The 17,614-nt window shown below is 47.9% G+C and overlaps 1 protein-coding gene across 6 annotated transcripts; it reads left to right on the top strand.

Annotated features, from left to right (window-relative positions):
* The first annotated feature begins 3,648 nt into the window (after positions 1 to 3,648).
* ZNF621 (zinc finger protein 621) lies at positions 3,649 to 17,309 on the top strand. 6 transcript variants are annotated; one of them, XM_039230360.1, is made up of 6 exons: positions 3,649 to 4,255; positions 4,543 to 4,628; positions 11,351 to 11,381; positions 13,849 to 13,975; positions 14,561 to 14,665; positions 16,124 to 17,309. In XM_039230360.1, the coding sequence occupies exons 1-6, from the start codon at positions 4,247 to 4,249 to the stop codon at positions 17,182 to 17,184; spliced, it is 1,419 nt and encodes a 472-aa protein (XP_039086291.1). In that variant the 5' UTR covers positions 3,649 to 4,246; the 3' UTR covers positions 17,185 to 17,309. The 6 variants fall into 6 exon arrangements, with proteins under 6 accessions (XP_039086291.1, XP_039086293.1, XP_039086296.1 ...); XM_039230366.1 differs by having other exon boundaries at positions 3,815 to 3,903; XM_039230365.1 differs by lacking the exon at positions 11,351 to 11,381 and having other exon boundaries at positions 3,663 to 3,903.
* The last annotated feature ends 305 nt before the right edge of the window (positions 17,310 to 17,614 follow it).

The following is a 17,614-nucleotide window of genomic DNA, read 5'->3' as shown; positions in this document are numbered from 1 at the left end:
GTCTAAATATATAATTTTTTGATGCTATTACAATAGTAAGTTTCCAAATGTTCATTCATGGTATAGAGAGATCTAACTGACTTTTGTATTTTGGCCTTGTATCATGCCACCCTGCAAAACACACTTATCCTAATAACATTTTTTTTTTTTTTAATATTCTGTAGGGTTTTCTAACATTGAAAATCATGTTCATAAATAACCATTTTGCTTTTTTCCAATTCTGGGTTTCTTTTTTTTTTTCTTGCCTTATTGCTCTGGCTAGTGGCTGGGGATAGTGTATTTAGGGAGAGCCTGTCCCTGTGGCATTGGCCAGGTGAAGGATGTCCAGCTTCAGACTTTTAATTTTGCTGATACATGAGCAAACTCCCTGATAGCTGTAAAGGCTCAAGGTTCCCACCTCTCTGGTTCACCTTGCTGCCTAGCTGCCTATAGGTCAGCACTGCCTGTACTCTGTCCCTCTGGCAAGGCTGTTATGGGAAAAAACGGGACACTTGTTTTCTGCTCCCAATTTTCTCCTCTGATTGCCCATGATTCCAGTTATTCTCACAACTTGGGGATTTTTATTTGGGTCTATCAAAGCTTCCTCATTTATTCTCCCTACCCTATAATACCAGATGGAAGAATTTCATGTCCAACATTGTCCACCTTTCAAGCTAGATCTAATTAAAATTTAAGAAAATGTTTATTTTTGAGAGTGAAAGAGAGAGTGCAAGCAGGAGAGGGGCAGAGAGAGAGAGGGAGACAAAGCACAGAACCTGACGTGGGGCTCAAACCCGTGAACCGTGAGATCATGACCTGAGCCGAAGTTGGATGCTTATTCGACTGAGCCACCCAGGCGCCCCAAGCTAGATCTAACTGTAGTAACTGGCTAATACTTTTTAAGGATTTGTGATGCAGGTGTGTATGTGTGTGTGTACGTCCACCTATATATGTGTCCCCATCTCTAGATTCATAGTATATGTTCATTTTCATAGGTTTAGAGAAGGGACAGTGTGAAAATAGAAGTCCTCACATGCTATTGTCCCTGAAAATCTAATTCACTTATTTAAAACAATTGTATATAAGCTTTACAATAAAAATACCATAGATTTTATAAAATACGTGGGTTCCGTGATACGCAAAATCTCAGTGTTAGGCAGCCTCCATGTGGTCCCCGGTGACTGTAATCCTTACATTCATGCCCTTGCTCATCGCGTCTAATACTGATTATGACTGGCCTGTGTTGGTAGGATATTGAGTTGATGATGGTGTATGACTTCTAAAGCTAGGTCATAATACTAGCTGGCCTCGGCCTTTTTATTTTTTATTTTAAAAAATTATTTTCTTAAGTAAACTCTACACCCAACGAGGGGCTTGAACTCACGACCCTGAGATCAAGAGTTGCATGTTCCATCCACTGACTGAGCCAGCCAGGTGCCTCTGGCCTTGGCCTTTTGAATCGTGTACCTTAGGTGGAAACTTGTAGCCACGCTGTGAGGAGTGTGTAGGAGCTTGAGTGGAAAGGAACTGAAGCTTTACACCAATAGCCAGTACGAATTTGTCAGTCATGTAAGTGAGTTATCCTGGCGGCTCAGTCCAAATTTCAGATGAGTGCAGCCCTAGGTGACACCTAAATGGAACGATATGAGAGATCCTAAGCTCTATTTTCCAGCCAAACCACTCCTGAATTCTTAGTCCACAGAGATTTTGAGAAAGAATGAATGTGTGTGGTTTTCAGCCACAGTTTCGGGGTGATTATGCCCCAGTAGATACCTATTGTGTACTCTCCGAGACAGGACTTGCTGTTATAGTTGGTCAGTAACAGCCGAATTCCTGTGTAAGCACTCAGCCAGCCTTAAGGGTTAACTTGCTTCAAGTTAACACTCCTTACCTGCTGACCTCTGGCCCTTTGCCTGTAACAGAGCTAATTTACTTTCTTTGAGATTTGCAGACCACTGGGCTTGAGCGGTGAAGAACCAAAACCTTCCCAGGCCCCAGAAGCCAGTCTGTTTGAAGCCACCTTGGCTTTTTGATGAGTCCAGCAATTACTTTAGCAAACGATTTTTCTTTTTTAGGCCACGCAAATGATTTTGCTAACTTCCCTTTGTAGCTGTAGATCTTGCCCTCCTTTGCAGAAAGAAGACAGGGGTCACGAATAAAGAACCGGACCCCCATGCACAACCTGGAGCACGGAAAATGTTTGTAGCAAGTTTGCACGTGATCAAGAAATGCTAGAGGGCACTGCACTCCTTTTGCTGATTACCCCAAACCTCTTTAAAACCTCCTGGGCCGGGCAGAAACCTGGATTTGGGGACAAAAGTCTGCCGTCTCCCCCGGTTGCCTGCCTCCTGAAAAAATTCTCACATTCCTTTCCTCCGGCAACAGGCAGTCTCAGACTTGGGTTTGGTAACAAAAGGAGCAGAAAGTCAGAGCCAGACATTCAGGATCCTTCTATCTCCTAGCAGTGGGAGGCCAACTCCCCTCTACAGCGTTGAAGGGCTTGGTCAAGAGGACGCGTGTATCTGAAAATGTGTTCAATAAAAATATCAAAAGTCTGTTGATTTTGGGAACCACAATGGCAAGCCGAGGTCACTGGATTTTCAAAAGCTTGGTCACTGTTTTAAGGGCACTGATTGGCCTACTTTCAGGGATGTTTGCCACCAATTGGCTCACGTTCAAGAGCTTGGGCTGCCATTGAGTTGCTAACTTTCGTAGCAACCGGGCACCACCCAAGTGGTGTCATTGGCTGAAGAACAGCGAACCAAAGTTATGCAGATAAACGGTAATTACTTGAATATGAAAGACAGATTCATTTTAATCTGTTCATTCTCCGATTTTTTTTAACTTCGCTCAGCCAAACCTTCAGAAGAGACTGTAAGGGATTATCCAGATCTTTATTTGTGGAAGGTATGATCCCCCCCCCCCCCCCAGCCAATGTTTACATTGAAATTATGTGCCAGTTACTGGGTGTAAAAATACCTCTAAACTCCAGATTTGTTGGTAAATTTGGAAAAGCTAAACAGAAGACATTTAAGTCAATATAGAATAAAATCATTTACTATAGGACGTGTTGTGTATATAGAGTGTGTCTGGCAACCTTAGTCACCATTATTTTGGTAGTTAAATGAGTCTGTCCTAAAAGGCACCCCAACACGTGCAAGCCCCAGGAAGGGGGAGGGCTTTAAAAGGGCGGATGGAAACCATAGTCTTTTTTTTTTTTTTTTTAATGTTTTATTTCTGAGAGAGAGAGAGAGAGAGAGAGAGGGACAGCATGAGCAGGGGAGGGTCAGAGACAGAGGGAGACACAGGATCTGAAATAGGCTCCAGGCTCTGAGCTGGCTGTCAGCACAGAGCCTGATGCGGGGCTCGAGCCCACGAACCGTGAGATCATGGCCTGAGCCGAAGTCGGACGCTTCACCGACTGAGCCACCCAGGCGCCCCGGAAACCATAGTCTTCTTAAGAGCAGCCCAGCCTGGGCCTCTAAGAGGGGACACCCGGAGCCAGTCTCGGAGTAGAGCCAGCCGACAACCGACGGGCATTCCGTTAACTGCGGCCGCACCTGGGCCTAGAGGCTGCGGCGGAATCGCGCGGCGAACCAACCAAGAGGAGGTTTCAGCGGTCGCTGCGGGAGGAAGCCCGAGCCAAAGACAGCGCCGACCGCGGCGAGCCCACAGTCCCGCCTCTTCCGCGGGGCGGGGCGAATCACGTGGGCCGGACCGCGGGGACCACCGAGATGGGCTGCCTCCGCGAAGCCTAGAGGGGCCCTAGGCGCTCGGGCTCACTTCCGTGTCGGCTTGCCGCCGCCAGCGTTTAGGCGTTTGGAGGGGTAGAGCGTCGGCTCCGGCGAGTTCTACGTGTCGGGTCCGCCCGGCGCCGGCTTAATCGCTTTTCCTGGCGGCTCGTCGGCGCCTCCCTCCCTTGAGGTTGGGCCCAGTGTCGGCTCACCCCGCTCCCTGACGCGGAGCTCCGGCGTCCGGAGCTCGTCCGGAGCCGCCCGAGGTGGCTGCGGGGCCTTCTAGAGCCTTGGTCCAGCCCCCTGCCCACCGAAGCGCGATCCTCTTTTCTGTCCCAAAGAACTTGGCCCCACAGCCTCCCGCGCCCGCTACCGACGACTCTGTTTGGGGTCTCTGATTCCCTGGGCAGAGATCCCGGGCGGGTCTCCCTCCGGTCAGCGTCAGTCGCTGGAGCACTGAGTATTTTACTGTTAATCCGCATCTTGCTATCTCTGTCCCTTCTCTCCGTTGGCTCCGTTTTGGGGGGAACGGCATGGTTTCTGTAAGCGCGCTTTTGGGTTTCTTCAGACGCAACCGTGGGGATAGGATTCGTCTTGGGTCCCTCCATCCGTTTCGTGTGAATTGGCGCAGGAACGAACGTTTGTGGTCTGAGCAGGCAGAGAATTGTCCAGAGGACCCGAGCAATTCATGAGGCTGTGGGGCCATCGGCCACAAAGGAGCCTGACAGAGTCCCCTCCCAGTGCTGGCAGTGAGGAGACTGGGAAGGCTACAGGCGGCTGTGGGTGCTCAGGACAGGGTCCATTGCACTCATGGCTCTTCTCCTCTTAGCTCCTAAGGTTCTTGCTTTTCCAAATCAAGAAGGCAGTGCACGAAACCAGGGGACATCAGCCATGCTCCAAACAACCTGGCCTCAGGTGAGCTGAGCTTCTTTCAAGTCTTTTAAAATCACATTAGCTATCTGGTAATCAGGAAAGGCCCAAGAAGGTCCGACTTGGCCACGCTATGATTTCCCCCCCTTAAATGTATCTCCACAGCTCTGGCCGCCCACAGTGGTGGAGGAAATCAGAGTTTTGTGTATGAGAGTGATGGGTTTGGATTGCGTAGGGCTAAGTGGGAAAAGAGGCGCCCCAAGCTAAGAAGTCCTCTCGGAAGGTGGAAATGCATGTCACGTGCAAATTAAACTTGCCTGCTGACATCAGAGAAATTCTCTGTTGAAGAGATTGTCCCGCAAATTGTAGACGTGTCCCAGACAGACCCGCATGGTTCTTTCCATAGGCGCTTTGTCAGTGCCGCGTACACAGTGTTGGGTAACGCAGACAAGTTGCCTTTTTTCAGCAGGTTCTTTGAGCAAAATCGACAGCCTTTAAATAAATCAGTAATTACATGTTGCTAAATACGGTGCTTCTTGCAAGTGTAGTTGGCCTCACCTGGGAGGTCGTTAGAATTGCAAAATCCAAGGGCCCTGCCCTAGACCCAGAATCAGACCCAGGAGGAGGGTGTGTGGGGCCAGGAATCTGTTGTAACAAGCTCCTCAATGATTCTTACGTGCTTGCCTTTTTAAATTTGAGAAGCCCCAAAGAATCTCCCTCTCAAGGTAATGGTCAGGGAAGCCCTCATGGCAGAGGTAACGTGAAGTTGCGATCTCAAGGATGAGATAGAAACTGTTTTGGAAACTACTGAGGAGACAGCTAAAGAAGAGGTTTCCAGAAAGTAGGATGGCAAAGGCCCTGAAGTCAGGGAGAAAGCTGGGTGTACTCTACAGAGACAGGGAGAGATCAGAGGAAGTAGTTCACTGTGAGGTGGGAGAGAGAGGCTCATCTGTAAAGACTTTGGTTTCTATTCTGAGTTCAGTGGGAAGGCACTAAAGGACTTTAAGAAGGGTAGGTGACATTGTTGGATTTATGTATTAAAAAGATTTTCCAGGGGCACTTGCCTGGCTCCGTTGGTTGAGCATGTGACTCTTGATTCCCGGGTTGTGAGTTCAAAACCCCATGTTGATTATTTAAAAAATTTTCCCCCCAGTGCTATTGGTGAGTTGGTTGTAGAAGGATGTGAATCAGTTAAAAGCATATTGTAGCCTGGGACACCTGGGTGGCTCATTCAGTCAAGCGTCTGACTCTTGGTTTCTGTTTAGCTCATGATCTCATGGTTTGTGAGATCAAGCCCTACATCTGGGCTCTGCCCTGATAGTGCTGAGCCAGCTTGGGATTCTCTCTTTCTCTGTTTGTTTCTCTGACCCTCTCCTCCTCATGCTCGCTCTCTCTCTCAAAAATTGAAAAAAAAAAAAAAAGAAAAGCATACTGTAGTCCAGATAAGAGATATGTATTTTTAAATGTATATGTATTTTTAAATAGACTTTATTTTTAGAGAAATTTTGGGTGTATTAATAAAATGGACTAGAAAGCAGTTTCCATACACCCCTTGCCTCCATAAACACATAGGATAGCTCATTATCTTAAATATATAGATATAGATAGATTGATTGATTGATTAAATAAACTCTGCCCCCAGCATGGGGCTCAACCTCATGACCTCAGGATCAAGAGTTGCATGCTCTACTGACTGAGCCAGCCAGGCTCCCCTAAGAAAATTTTTTGAGTGCGATTGACACACAGTGTTACCTTAATTGAAGCGTACAACATAGTGATTTGACAAGCTTATACATTATGCTATGCCCACCGCAAGCATAGTTACCATCTGTCACCATGTAACATTATTACAGTGTCATTCACTATATTCATTATGCTGTCTCTCTTATTCCTGTGACTTAATTCATTCCATAACTACAAGACTGTGTCTCCCACTCCCCCCTCACCCATTTTGCCCAGCTCTCCACCTCTGTGACCATTAGTTCTCTGTATTTATAGATCTGATTCTGCTTTTTATTATTATTGTTTTTAGATTTCACATGAGTGAAATCATAGTGTTTGTCTTTCTCAGTCTGACTTATTTCATGTAGCATAATACCCTCTATGCCCATTCATGTCATTGCAAATGGCACAGTCTCATCCTTTTTATGCCTGCCTAATATTTCAGTGTGCATATGTACATGCATGTATATATGTGTGTATCTCACATCTTCCTCATCTATTTGTCTATTGATGGACACTTAGGTTGCTTCCATATCGTGACTATTTAAATAATGCTGCAATAACATAGGGGTTATCTTTTTTTGAATTAGTGTTATTGTTTCCTGTGGGTAAATACCCAGTACCGGAATTATTGGATCATATGGTGTTCTATTTTTATTTTTTGAGGGACTTCCATATTGTTTTCTACAGTGGCTGCACCAAGTTATATTTCCGCCAACAGTGCACAAGGGTTCCTTTTTCTCCACACCCTCACTAACATTTGTTATTTCTACACGTTATTATCCTTTGGTTTTGGCCGTCTTCACATGTGTGAGGTGATGTCTGGTTTTGATTTGCATATCCCTGATGATGAGTGATGTTGAGCATCTTTTCATGTGTCTGTTGGCTTCCCGTAGGTAGTCTTTGGAGAAATGTCTGTTCAGGTCCTCTGCTCATTTTCTAATCAGACTTTTTTGTTTTTGTTTTTGTGTTAAGTTGTATAATTTCTTTATCTATTTTGGATATTAACCTTTTAATGGCTATATCATTTGTAAATATCTTCTCCCATTCGATAGGTTGTCTTTTTGTTTTGTTGATGGTTTCCTTTGCTGTCCAGAAGCTTTTTATGTTGGTGTAGTCCCAGTAGTTTACTTTTGCTTTTGTTTCCCTTAGAAAACACATCTAGAAAAATGTTGCAATGGCTGACATCAGAGAAGTTACTGCCTGTGCTCTCTTCCAGGACTTTTATGGTTTCAGGTCTTACATTTAGGTCTTTAAACCAGCCTGAGTTTATTGAAGATACTGTCTTTTCACCACTCTATACTCTTGCTTCCTTTGTTACAGTTTAATTGACTGTGTAAGTGTGAATTTACTTCTGGACTCCTGAATTCGTTCCATTGGTCTCTCTATTTTGTAACAGTACCATACTGCTTTGATTACTACAACTTGGATAGCATCTCTCGAAATGTGGAATAGGGATACTTCAGCTTTGTTTTTCTTTCTCAGGGTTGCTTTGGCTTTTCTTGGTCTCCCCATAACCAACATTCCTCCACCAGAATGGTACTTTTGTTACAATTGATGAACCTACATTGACATATCACAGTCACCCACAGTCCACAGTTTACATTAGGGTTCACTCTTGGTGTAGAACATTCCATGGGTTACAAATTATAATGACACGTATCCAACATTATAGTATCATACAGGGTAGTTTCAAAGTCCTCAGAATCCACTGTGCTATACCTTTTCGTCCCTATCTACCGTTGATCTTTTTACTGTCTCCATAGTTTTGTCTTTTCCAGAATGTTATGTTGTTGGAATCCTACTGTATGTAGCTTTTACAGATTGGTGTCTTTCACTTCGTTTTATGCATTTGAGTTTCCTGTATGACTTTTCATGGCTTGATAGCATTATTCTTTTTAGCGCTGAATAACATTCCATAGTCTGGATATACTGCATTTTATCCATTCACCTACTGAAGGACATCTTGGTTGCTTCCCAGTTTTAGCCGTTGTGAGTAAAGCTGCTGTAAATGTCTGTGTGCAGATATAAGTTTTCAACTCATTTGGGAAGATCCCAAGGAGCACGATTGCTGGATCATATCGTAAGAGTACGTTTCGTTTTGTAAGAAATTGCCAAACTGCCTTCCAAAGTGTCTGTACCATTTTACACTCCTGTCAGCAGTGAAGGAGATTTCCTGTTGCTCCACATCCTCGCCAGCATCTTGTGTTTTCAGTGTTCTAGATTTTGGCCATTCTGATAGGTGTGTAATGGTGTCTTGATGTTTTAGTGCACATTTTCCTGTGACATATGAGGTAGAGCATCTTTTCATATACCTATGTGCCATCTGTATTTCTTTGTGAGGTGTCTCTTCTGGTCTCTTGCACATTTTGTAATGGGGTTGTTGTTACCTTTGAGATTTAAGAGTACTTTGTATACTTTGGTTAACAGTCCTTTAGCAGATAGGCTTTTTCTTTTCTTTTTTAATGTTTATTTTATTTTTCAGAGACAGAGATTGACAGAGTGAGAGCAGGGGGGGCAGGAACAGAGAGAGAGGGAGACAGAATCTGAAGCAGGCTCCAGGCTCTGATCTATCAGCACAGAGTCCCATGCAGGACTCAAACCCATGAACCATGAGATCATGACCTGAGCTGAAGTCAGATGCCCAACTGACTGAGCCACCCACATGCCCTGCAGATAGGCTTTTTCAACTATTTTCTCCCTGTTGGCTTATTTTCTCACTTACTTATGGTATTATCCTATTCTTTCTTCCCCTTCCTTCCTTCCTTCCTTTCCTTCTTTCCTCCCTCCCACCGACTCACCTATCCATCTATCCATCCATCCATCCATTCATTCATCCATCCATCTATCTATTTAAAGTTTGTCTGTTTTGAGAGGGAGAAGGGGCGGGGCAGAGGGAGAGCCAGGGAATCCCAAGCAGGCTACGCATTGTCAGCCCAGAGCCTGTTGCGCTGCTCAATCCAAGAACTGTGAGATCATGAAATCAAGAGTTGGATGCTTCATCTACAGAGCCACCCAGGTGCACCTTTCTTTCAGTGTTTAAAAGGAAAATTTGGTGCACCTGGGTACCAGGCTCAGTTGGTTAAGTGTCCGACTCTCGGTTTGGGGTCAGGTCATGATCTCACAGTTTCATGAGTTCAAGCCCAGCACCAGGCTCTGCACTAACAGTGAGGAGGCTGCTTGAGATTCTCTCTCTTTTCCCCTCTGTCTCTCCCTTTCCCCTCATGCCTTCTCTCTCAAAATAAATAAATAAACTTAAAAAAAAAGGAAATAAATAAAACATAAAAGGAAGATTTATTTGTAAAGTTTTATTTAGTTCAATACACTTAAAAGGAAATCACAGTACAATAAAAGATTTAAATCAAGGCCTCAGAATTTTATATAAACATTATGACTGAAATCTAAAAGTATTGGTATTGCATCTCAAATTTTCCCTGTTAATTTAAAAACTTAAATTTACATGCCTGCTAGGTTATTAAATGAAACTAGAATTAACAAACATGCCAAATGCTTCCCTTTGAACTGTAGACACAGTTCCCATTTTGAGTTTTACCAAAAACCCCGCGTGTCTTTAAATGTGCATCCAGTGTTCAGTGTAATGTGGTAAAAGAGCAACATTTAATAGAATTCTACTGCATTAACCTAAATACACTTACTGCTTACACACATCCTGTAGTACAACTGAGAAAAGCTGAAAATTGTTTAACGATGATAGTTTAACTCAATTGTTCGTAGGTGAATGTTTATATTCAAAAGAGGAAGCATAAATCTGAAGTATGGCCTTGTAATGTAGAGTTTAATTCCTGCTCATCTCCTCTTTCGAAACTTCTTTTTTTCAGAGTGTTTTGAGTAGTCTTCCACATTTACTTTTCCAGATGACTTTATTATTCTTATTATTTTTAAAAGTAGGCTCCATGCCCAACGTGGGGCTTGAACTCAACAACACTGAGATCAAGAGTCACATGTTCCACTGACTGAGCCAGACAGGCATCCCTCAGATGACTTTAAATGACCTCTTTTCTCTGCATAGATGTCATTGACTTTTTTGGTGGGAGAGTGGGTTTTCTTGAAATCCTAGGCACAATTGGACGTAATTGGCTTGTTTACAGATTTGATTCTTCCCGTTTAGAAACACTGTCTCCCCTTTATTCACTTTCAGTTTTCTTTATCTTCGTCTTGCACATTTTTGTTAGGTCTAGGCTTAACCATTTGCATATGAATGGCATCTAATTTTCTTCCATTTTATCTTCTTTTTTTTTTTTAAGGATTTTATTCTTAAGTAATCTCTACATTCATCATGGGGCTTGAACTCACAACCCTAAGATCAAGCATTGCATGCTCCACTGACTGAGCCAGCCAGCTGCCCACCATTTTATCTTCTAATTGTTAAGGTATTTAGGAAAACTAGTGATTCTGGTTTACTTATCCTGTATCTGGCTAACTTCGAGTTATCTTGTCAGTTCTAAATTTTTTCCATTTGTGGGGCACCTGGGTGGCTCAGTCGATTAAGCGTCCAACTTCGGCTCAGGTCATGATCTCACAGTTCATGGGTTTGAGTCCCTCATCAGGCTCTGTGCTGATACCTTGAAGCCTGGAGCCTGTTTCAGATACTGTGTCTCCCTCTCTCTCTGACCCTCCCCCAACTTTCTTCCCCCTCTCTCAAAAACAAACTTTTTTTTTTTAAGTTTTTTAATTTTTTTTTTTTTTTAATTTATTTCTAGGAGAGAGAGAGAGAGAGAGAGACAGCGTGAGCAGGGGAGGGTCAGAGAGAGAGGGAGTCACAGACTCTGAAACAGGCTCCAGGCTCTGAGCTGGCAGTCAGCACAGAGCCTGACGTGGGGCTCGAACCCACGAACCGCGAGATCATGACCTATGCGAAAGTCGGACGCTTAACCGACTAAGCCACCCAGGCGCCCCAAAAACAAACATTTAAAAAAATTATTTTTTCCATTTATTCCCTTGGCTCTTGGATATTTTTAGGCAGATAGTTACTTCATCTGCAGGCAAAGATGTTTATGCTCATTTCCTATGTGCTCTTTTTTCAGTCTTCTGCAGAAAGTAAAGTCTCAGCTCATGGTAAGGGATCAGCCATCAACTTTAGTGGGTATGCTCTGGTATTTTACTTATGGTGGCATTTGCTGGTGTTTCCTGACCCTCTTCATAACTTGAAAAAATTTTATTTATGGTCAAACCATTTTTCAAATTCGTCTAGCAAATTCATGTTAAGCATCTGGTACCTGCCAGGCACTGTGCTGTGTGTTAGCAAGCCAGTGACGAACAAAACTGAGTCCTTGCCTCATGGACCTCTGTTCTGCTGGGGGGGGCGGGGATCGATCATGAACAGTATAGTTTGTTGGATCATGAAAAGGCTGTGGGGAAAAATAGGGTGATGTACGCAAGGGTCATTCATAGGAGGAAGAATTAGTATATGCATGCCAACTTCCTTAAAGCAGTCTGTTTTCCTTTAATTATAGGCATTTTTTTTTTCATATTCTGGAACCCTGGGGACATTTGGGAGGAGCTGGGGAGGACAGTGGGGGAAGAAGAGATTGGTGGTGCCAGGCTGGGAGGAGGGAGTGGTGGGACCAGCCCTGGAGGCGCTAGGTGGTGGGGTTTGACCTGCTGCACGTGGAGGTGAACTTGGGCTCACCTGTGAGCCTCTACTTGCTGTCCTCAGAGGCCCTTCTGCTTTGGCGAAGCAGTGACCACCCTCAGGACATCATGGTTCTGCCTAGTGTGGGCATTTCTGGCTCGTATTTTGGGGGCCCTTTGGACCTCGTCATTGCCCAGTTTAAAGGCCAGCTCTTGCTTTGAAGCGTGTCCACATTCGTTCTTCTTTCAGTGTCTCCTTTTGAACCAAGTTCTCTCATTCTGGTTGTTTGAAAAGGACACCGTTGTAAGGACCTGGTGTGGAGTGCACAAACAGCAAGAGGGCCAGCATTTATCTTTGGGATACATTTCATCCCGCTTCCCCCAAAAGCAGTTAGTGTTCCTTCCCTTCTCCCTGGCCCTGGCGCCGACCCCAGTGCAAGGCTGCTCCCCAGAGAGAGGGTGGCACACAGGTTAGGGGCTTGTTGAGCCCCTCTTGGGAGGTCTTCTCGTTTTTGCTGGCTGCAAGAACAAGGCTGACTGCATGGGGTCCTGCGTATCTCCTAGGAAGTGCGCTCTAGGCGGGGGATCAAGGCGAGAAGGCACAGAGTCACGAAACCCCTACAAAGTGAGATCCAGTTTCTGTGGTCCCTCCTGTCCCGACTGTAGACACAGAGAAAGGAGCCAGTGGATACCATTAGGGACTGCCCTTGGGTTTCACAGAAGATTCAGAGGCTCTGGCTCCCAGGGTGGTGTGTAAGGCTTTGAAATAGCTGACGCCTCTGTCCACACTGGGGGAGGGAGTCTGTGTGGCTTGGTGGGAGCATGGTAGAGATGGATTGAAAGGTGCTGTTGGGAGTTAGGAGTTTGAAAAGCTGTTCTCCAAAGACGGGGCAGCACCCCGTGATGGTGAGGACCGGGGGTGAGCCATGTTTGAGGGGAAGCTCGTGAGCCTGGTATGGGAGGCACCCTGGTGTGTGGGAAGGGCCCAGGTTTGCTGTTTGAACTGTCTGGGCTGAAATCCCAGCTCAGCCAGTTCCTGGCCATGTGGTCTTGGGCAAAGTCATTAATCTTTCTCAACCTTAGTTTCATCATGGGAAAGCGCGAGTCATAATTCCTACCCCATATCTGTGTTTAAGATGAAATGAAATACACATTTTGAAAGTACCCACCTAAGAACCTGGTGCCAAGGGTCTTAATTCCCCCCATCCTTGGGGACACGGAAGTGGCTCCAGGGGGAGGCAAGGAGGGGCCCATCTTGGCAGAAGGGATGGAGCTCAAGACTGGGTGGGGGATGAATCTGTGCTCAGAGACGGGGCGCTGCTGACCTGCTCTGAGGATGGGTGGTCAGAGAAGAGGCCAGAACAGGCAGGCTGCAGGTTGCCCTCAAGAGAGCTTTCTGATCAGGTAAGGAGACATAAAAAGAATTTTGCAAAATGCTGGAAACATCTTTAAGGTGTGCTTCCTCTGTACTAGTGAAAGATGCTGGGGAAGACTAAGGAGACGCTGGGTGCTGAGAACAAACAGGGTGTGCGTTTGTTTGGGTGGGTGGTGACGGGGTGAGTGGCAGCGGCCTGCAGGGGCTGGTGTATAGAACAGAGGGCGAGGGGATTGTGGAGTACAAGAGGGTGGGAGGCACCAGAGGGACAGGGTCGAGAACATAGCGGTGGATGCAGTAAGCAGGCGGGGAGCCCCCGCTGCCAGGCTGTGAGATCGAGGTGACCGTCTGGGGCCTCAGAGCCACGTGGAGGGGAGAGCGTCAGAGTCTCCCATTTGGAAGTGGGAGCAGCGGCCGAGGGCTTGCCCCTGTGGGGTGCCGGGCGCCGCTCTTCTCAGCAGAGCAGACCTTCCATGAGGCGCAGAGTGGCAGACCCTGGGAGGCCCACCCCTTCCCTGCAGCCCAGACCCCTCCTCCGCCCTCACACACGGCTTGAGCAGGGCGTGTTGTTTTCAGGAGCCAGTGACCTTCGAGGACGTGGCCGTGTACTTCACCCAGAATCAGTGGGCCAGCCTGGACCTTGCGCAGAGGGCCCTGTACCGGGAGGTGATGCTGGAGAATTATACCAACGTGGCTTCCCTGGGTAAGGTCCCTCTCCGTGGTCCTTTGTGACATTTTAATGTCTTCCTCTGATGGTTTGGGTGTTTAGCTCCAGAGGTTGATTCTGCCGTCACGAGCCTCTGCAGATGTTGGGGGAGGAAACCCCTGGTTCCCTCAGGTTTTGAACTCAGACTTCCCTACGTGCCAGGGTAGGGCGTGGTTCTGGGCCCGGAGCGGAGGGGCTCTTCCTGGTGCCCTCAGTGAGCCCTTTGTTCTTCTATGCTGCCCTGCTCTGGGGGTGTTGGTTTTCTGCCTGTGGGGGAGTCTCAGGATACCCGGACCCGTGTTCTCCCTGAGGGCGTCTCTCTCTTCAGGTCGGGGCGAGGGTGCAGTTTCTTCTTGAGGAGAACCGCTGTCTCCATGCCATGCCTGGGAGCGCAGCTTGGAGCCCTTCCTCAGAACCCCTGGGCAGCTCACGTGGTTTCCTGGGCATCTCATTCTCCCTCCTCCTGTCCCCCCCCCCCCGCCAAAAAAACCTGTTGTGGAGTGGGCCAAGAGAGATCTCAGGAAAGCTCTGGAAGTCTCCCCTCAACTCTCAACTTGTTTTTCTCTCTTCTTGCTGGAGTAGCGTTTCCGTTCCCCAAACCTGTTCTGGTCTCCCAGCTGGAGAGAGGGGAAGCAGCGTGGGCCCCAGATCCCTGGGGAGCAGAGGTTTTGAGAGGCATCCGTCCAGGTGAGTAAGACAACGTAGCGGTTTCTGGTTTTGCCTTCCCAGTTTATTTTATATATTTTTTATTTGTTTTAAGTAGGCTCCACACCCAACGTGGGGCGTCAACTCGTGACCCCGGGATCGAGAGTCCGAGGCTTCACTGCCTGAGCCAGCCAGGTGCCCCTGCCTGGCCAGTTTATTAGATGTGGTTCTTCTGCAGCAGAGAGCGTGGCTCCCCGTTGTTTATCAGGACTGCTCAGTGCACCCTCTGACCCCTGCCCGGTCCCAGCCCCGAGCCCAGGAAAGCCAGTCCCTGGGAGTGCACGGCCACTGACCTCCCACAGACAAGCCGTGACCCAGAACCTCCTAAATCACTTCTCTTCTCATGTACCAGTGGAAGTACTTAATAGTAGGCCAATTTTATGCCAAGAAGTAGATTTGAGCCATACTTTAAGGAAAGTAGGATTCTGTGGGTCAAACCGAGTTATTTGTGCCACAGCTGTGACTTCTGTATTTAGGCCTTCAGCGGTGAAAAAACTGCCTCTTAACTTTCCTTTTGAGTATTTAAACCACCTGTGATGTCCATAAGTCATGATCGTTAGGTCTACGTTGTATTTGTCTCGCATACAGCTGTAGAGGGAAAGGCAAGTACTCCTCCCGCACCACTGCGCCCAACACACCCCCCCCTTCCCACACACCCAACACATACAGACTGAAATTTACCTGAGACCGCTCGCTGGGCCTGCGAGTTCTCGATAACTCGGATTTTCTTTCTTCTGGAAGGAAGGTTCCAGGCCTCGCTTGTCATCTGTGCTGGGATTTTGTCAACAGTGGTTCTTTCAGCTGAAGTGCCCCTGTGGCCTACAGCTGTCCAGTTCAGTTTGCGTCCCAGCAGACTTGCCGAAAGAATCTTTTGTCCCAGTCTATTATGTGGAATATTTAAAAGTCACTGGGCAATTTATCTGGAATTTAGGATGGCTTCCTGACTTCCAGGTGGGACGTTGAGCTCCAGTGTGTTTGGGTTTGCTTAGCAGCCTGGTGGCCCCCTGGTCGTGCGGGAGCTGCGTCTCTTCTCCCCAGGAGCGCTGACTTCCTTCTCTCTTCGGGATCTCTCCTTTCTCTCTCTCTCCCTCTCCCTTTTGAAACATTTCCATTTCTTGCTGATCTCTCGTATGTTTCCCATTCCGTACCCTCCCCCCCACCCCTGCCTTCTTCCCACCCAGAAGCCCTCATCCTTCCCCTTTCCCTTGCCTCAGTCCACCTCCCAGCCTTCCTCACAGGAGGCACTTCCCGGTCTGTTTCCGGGGTCATCGCTTCTCCAGCCGTACATTATCGTTTTCCTCTTTCTCTCTTGTCCTCCTGGGTGGGCGCTTGTGGCCATTTCCTGAGAACATTTTTCAAAGTCATGTTCCGCCAGAGAACACGGGGAGCCCTGTGTCCGCGCACTTGGGTAACTGGGAACACCTGTGGTTTCTTGGGCAGGCGGTGAGTCCCGGATGGAGAGCGAGGAGCCGGCGGTGAAGCAGGAGGGCTCTGCAGACACACAGGTGCACAGAGCGCCGGGGGGAGGACGTCTCCGAAACGTTTCCCAGCACTTTGACCTTAAAAGCAAGGCGACGTGGCAGACTTTCAGCCTGAATCCGAATCTGATCCTTCGGGGGGGAATGAAGTTCTATGAGTGTAAAGAGTGTGGGAAAATCTTCAGGTACAACTCGAAGCTCATTCGGCACCAGATGAGTCATACTGGCGAGAAGCCCTTCAAGTGTAAGGAGTGTGGCAAAGCGTTCAAGTCCAGCTACGACTGCATCGTACATGAGAAAAATCACACCGGAGAGGGGCCCTACGAGTGCAAGGAGTGCGGCAAGGGCTTGAGCTCCAACACGGCCTTGACGCAGCATCAGAGGATCCACACCGGGGAGAAGCCGTACGAGTGCAAGGAGTGCGGGAAGGCCTTCCGCCGGAGCGCGGCGCACCTGCAGCATCAGAGACTGCACACGGGGGAGAAGCTCTACAGATGCAGGGAGTGTTGGAAAGCCTTCGGCTGCAGGTCGCTCTTTATCGTCCACCAGAGGGTCCACACGGGGGAGAAGCCCTACCAGTGTCAGGAGTGCGGCAAGGCGTTCACGCAGAAGATCGCCTCTGTCCAGCACCAGAGGGTCCACACGGGGGAGAAGCCCTACGAATGCAAGGTGTGTGGGAAAGCCTTCAAGTGGTATGGCAGCTTTGTTCAGCACCAGAAACTGCACCCCGCGGAGAAGAAGCCCCTCAAGGCTCTTGGGCCACCGCTGAGGGGTCCCCAGCACCCCTCTGCAGCCCGACCTGCTGTCCCTGTGCAGGGCCCGTGCCCGGCTCCAGCCGTGGCCGTGCCTTCACTGACCCTTCCACGTGCTGTGCTCCTTCCTGCCTCCGGGCCTTTGTTGATGCTGCTGCCCGCATCCGGAATGCCTTCTTCACCTGTCCAGATAGTGTGTGTCTTCCAGGGCCTTCCTCCCACTGTGAAGCCTTCCCCAGTTATCCTGACCCCTTCCCCACACCCCTCGTGAGCTTCGTCTCGGCGCTTAATGGCTCTTAGGCCCGGCACACGTTCAGCCTCGCTTGTTTTGTTTGTATTTTTTCTCTCCGTTTACATACATTGCAGTTGCTTTCACATAAACTCCACTATAATTTATATATGTTGAGAGACTGTGTTTATATATTTTCCTGCAGTAGAAAGTGAAACCGACTTGACCTCTGCACTGGTCTCTTTCAGGCTTTAACAGTAACAGCCGCGTCTGCACTGTGGGGGTGCTGATGGTGGAAGTGATGGTGGGACACTTCGTTGCGTTAGTGTGTCTGGGAGAGAATGCCCCATCCCCCCGCCTGGAGCTAGGTCATTGCGATCGGAGCCACGCAGCTTGGGGGAGGCCAGGAGGCTGCCAGGAACTTGGGGCAGGGGTCCAGGGGGGTTGTGGGGGAGGGAGCGCTGGGATCTGC

The sequence above is a fragment of the Hyaena hyaena genome, unplaced genomic scaffold (assembly GCF_003009895.1).
Source record: "Hyaena hyaena isolate Hyena2069 unplaced genomic scaffold, ASM300989v1 scaffold_45, whole genome shotgun sequence".
NCBI classification, from domain to species: Eukaryota; Metazoa; Chordata; class Mammalia; order Carnivora; family Hyaenidae; genus Hyaena; species Hyaena hyaena.
Note: the sequence above shows the minus strand (reverse complement) of the source record. Positions and strands in the feature narration are given on the sequence as shown.

Excerpts from the sequence above, each read along its gene's own strand:
- ZNF621 (XM_039230360.1), top strand. Across the intron at positions 11,382-13,848 it reads AAGTAAAGTCTCAGCTCATG|GAGCCAGTGACCTTCGAGGA; the intron begins GTAAGGGATCAG and ends TGTTGTTTTCAG. Across the intron at positions 14,666-16,123 it reads TTTGAGAGGCATCCGTCCAG|GCGGTGAGTCCCGGATGGAG; the intron begins GTGAGTAAGACA and ends TTTCTTGGGCAG.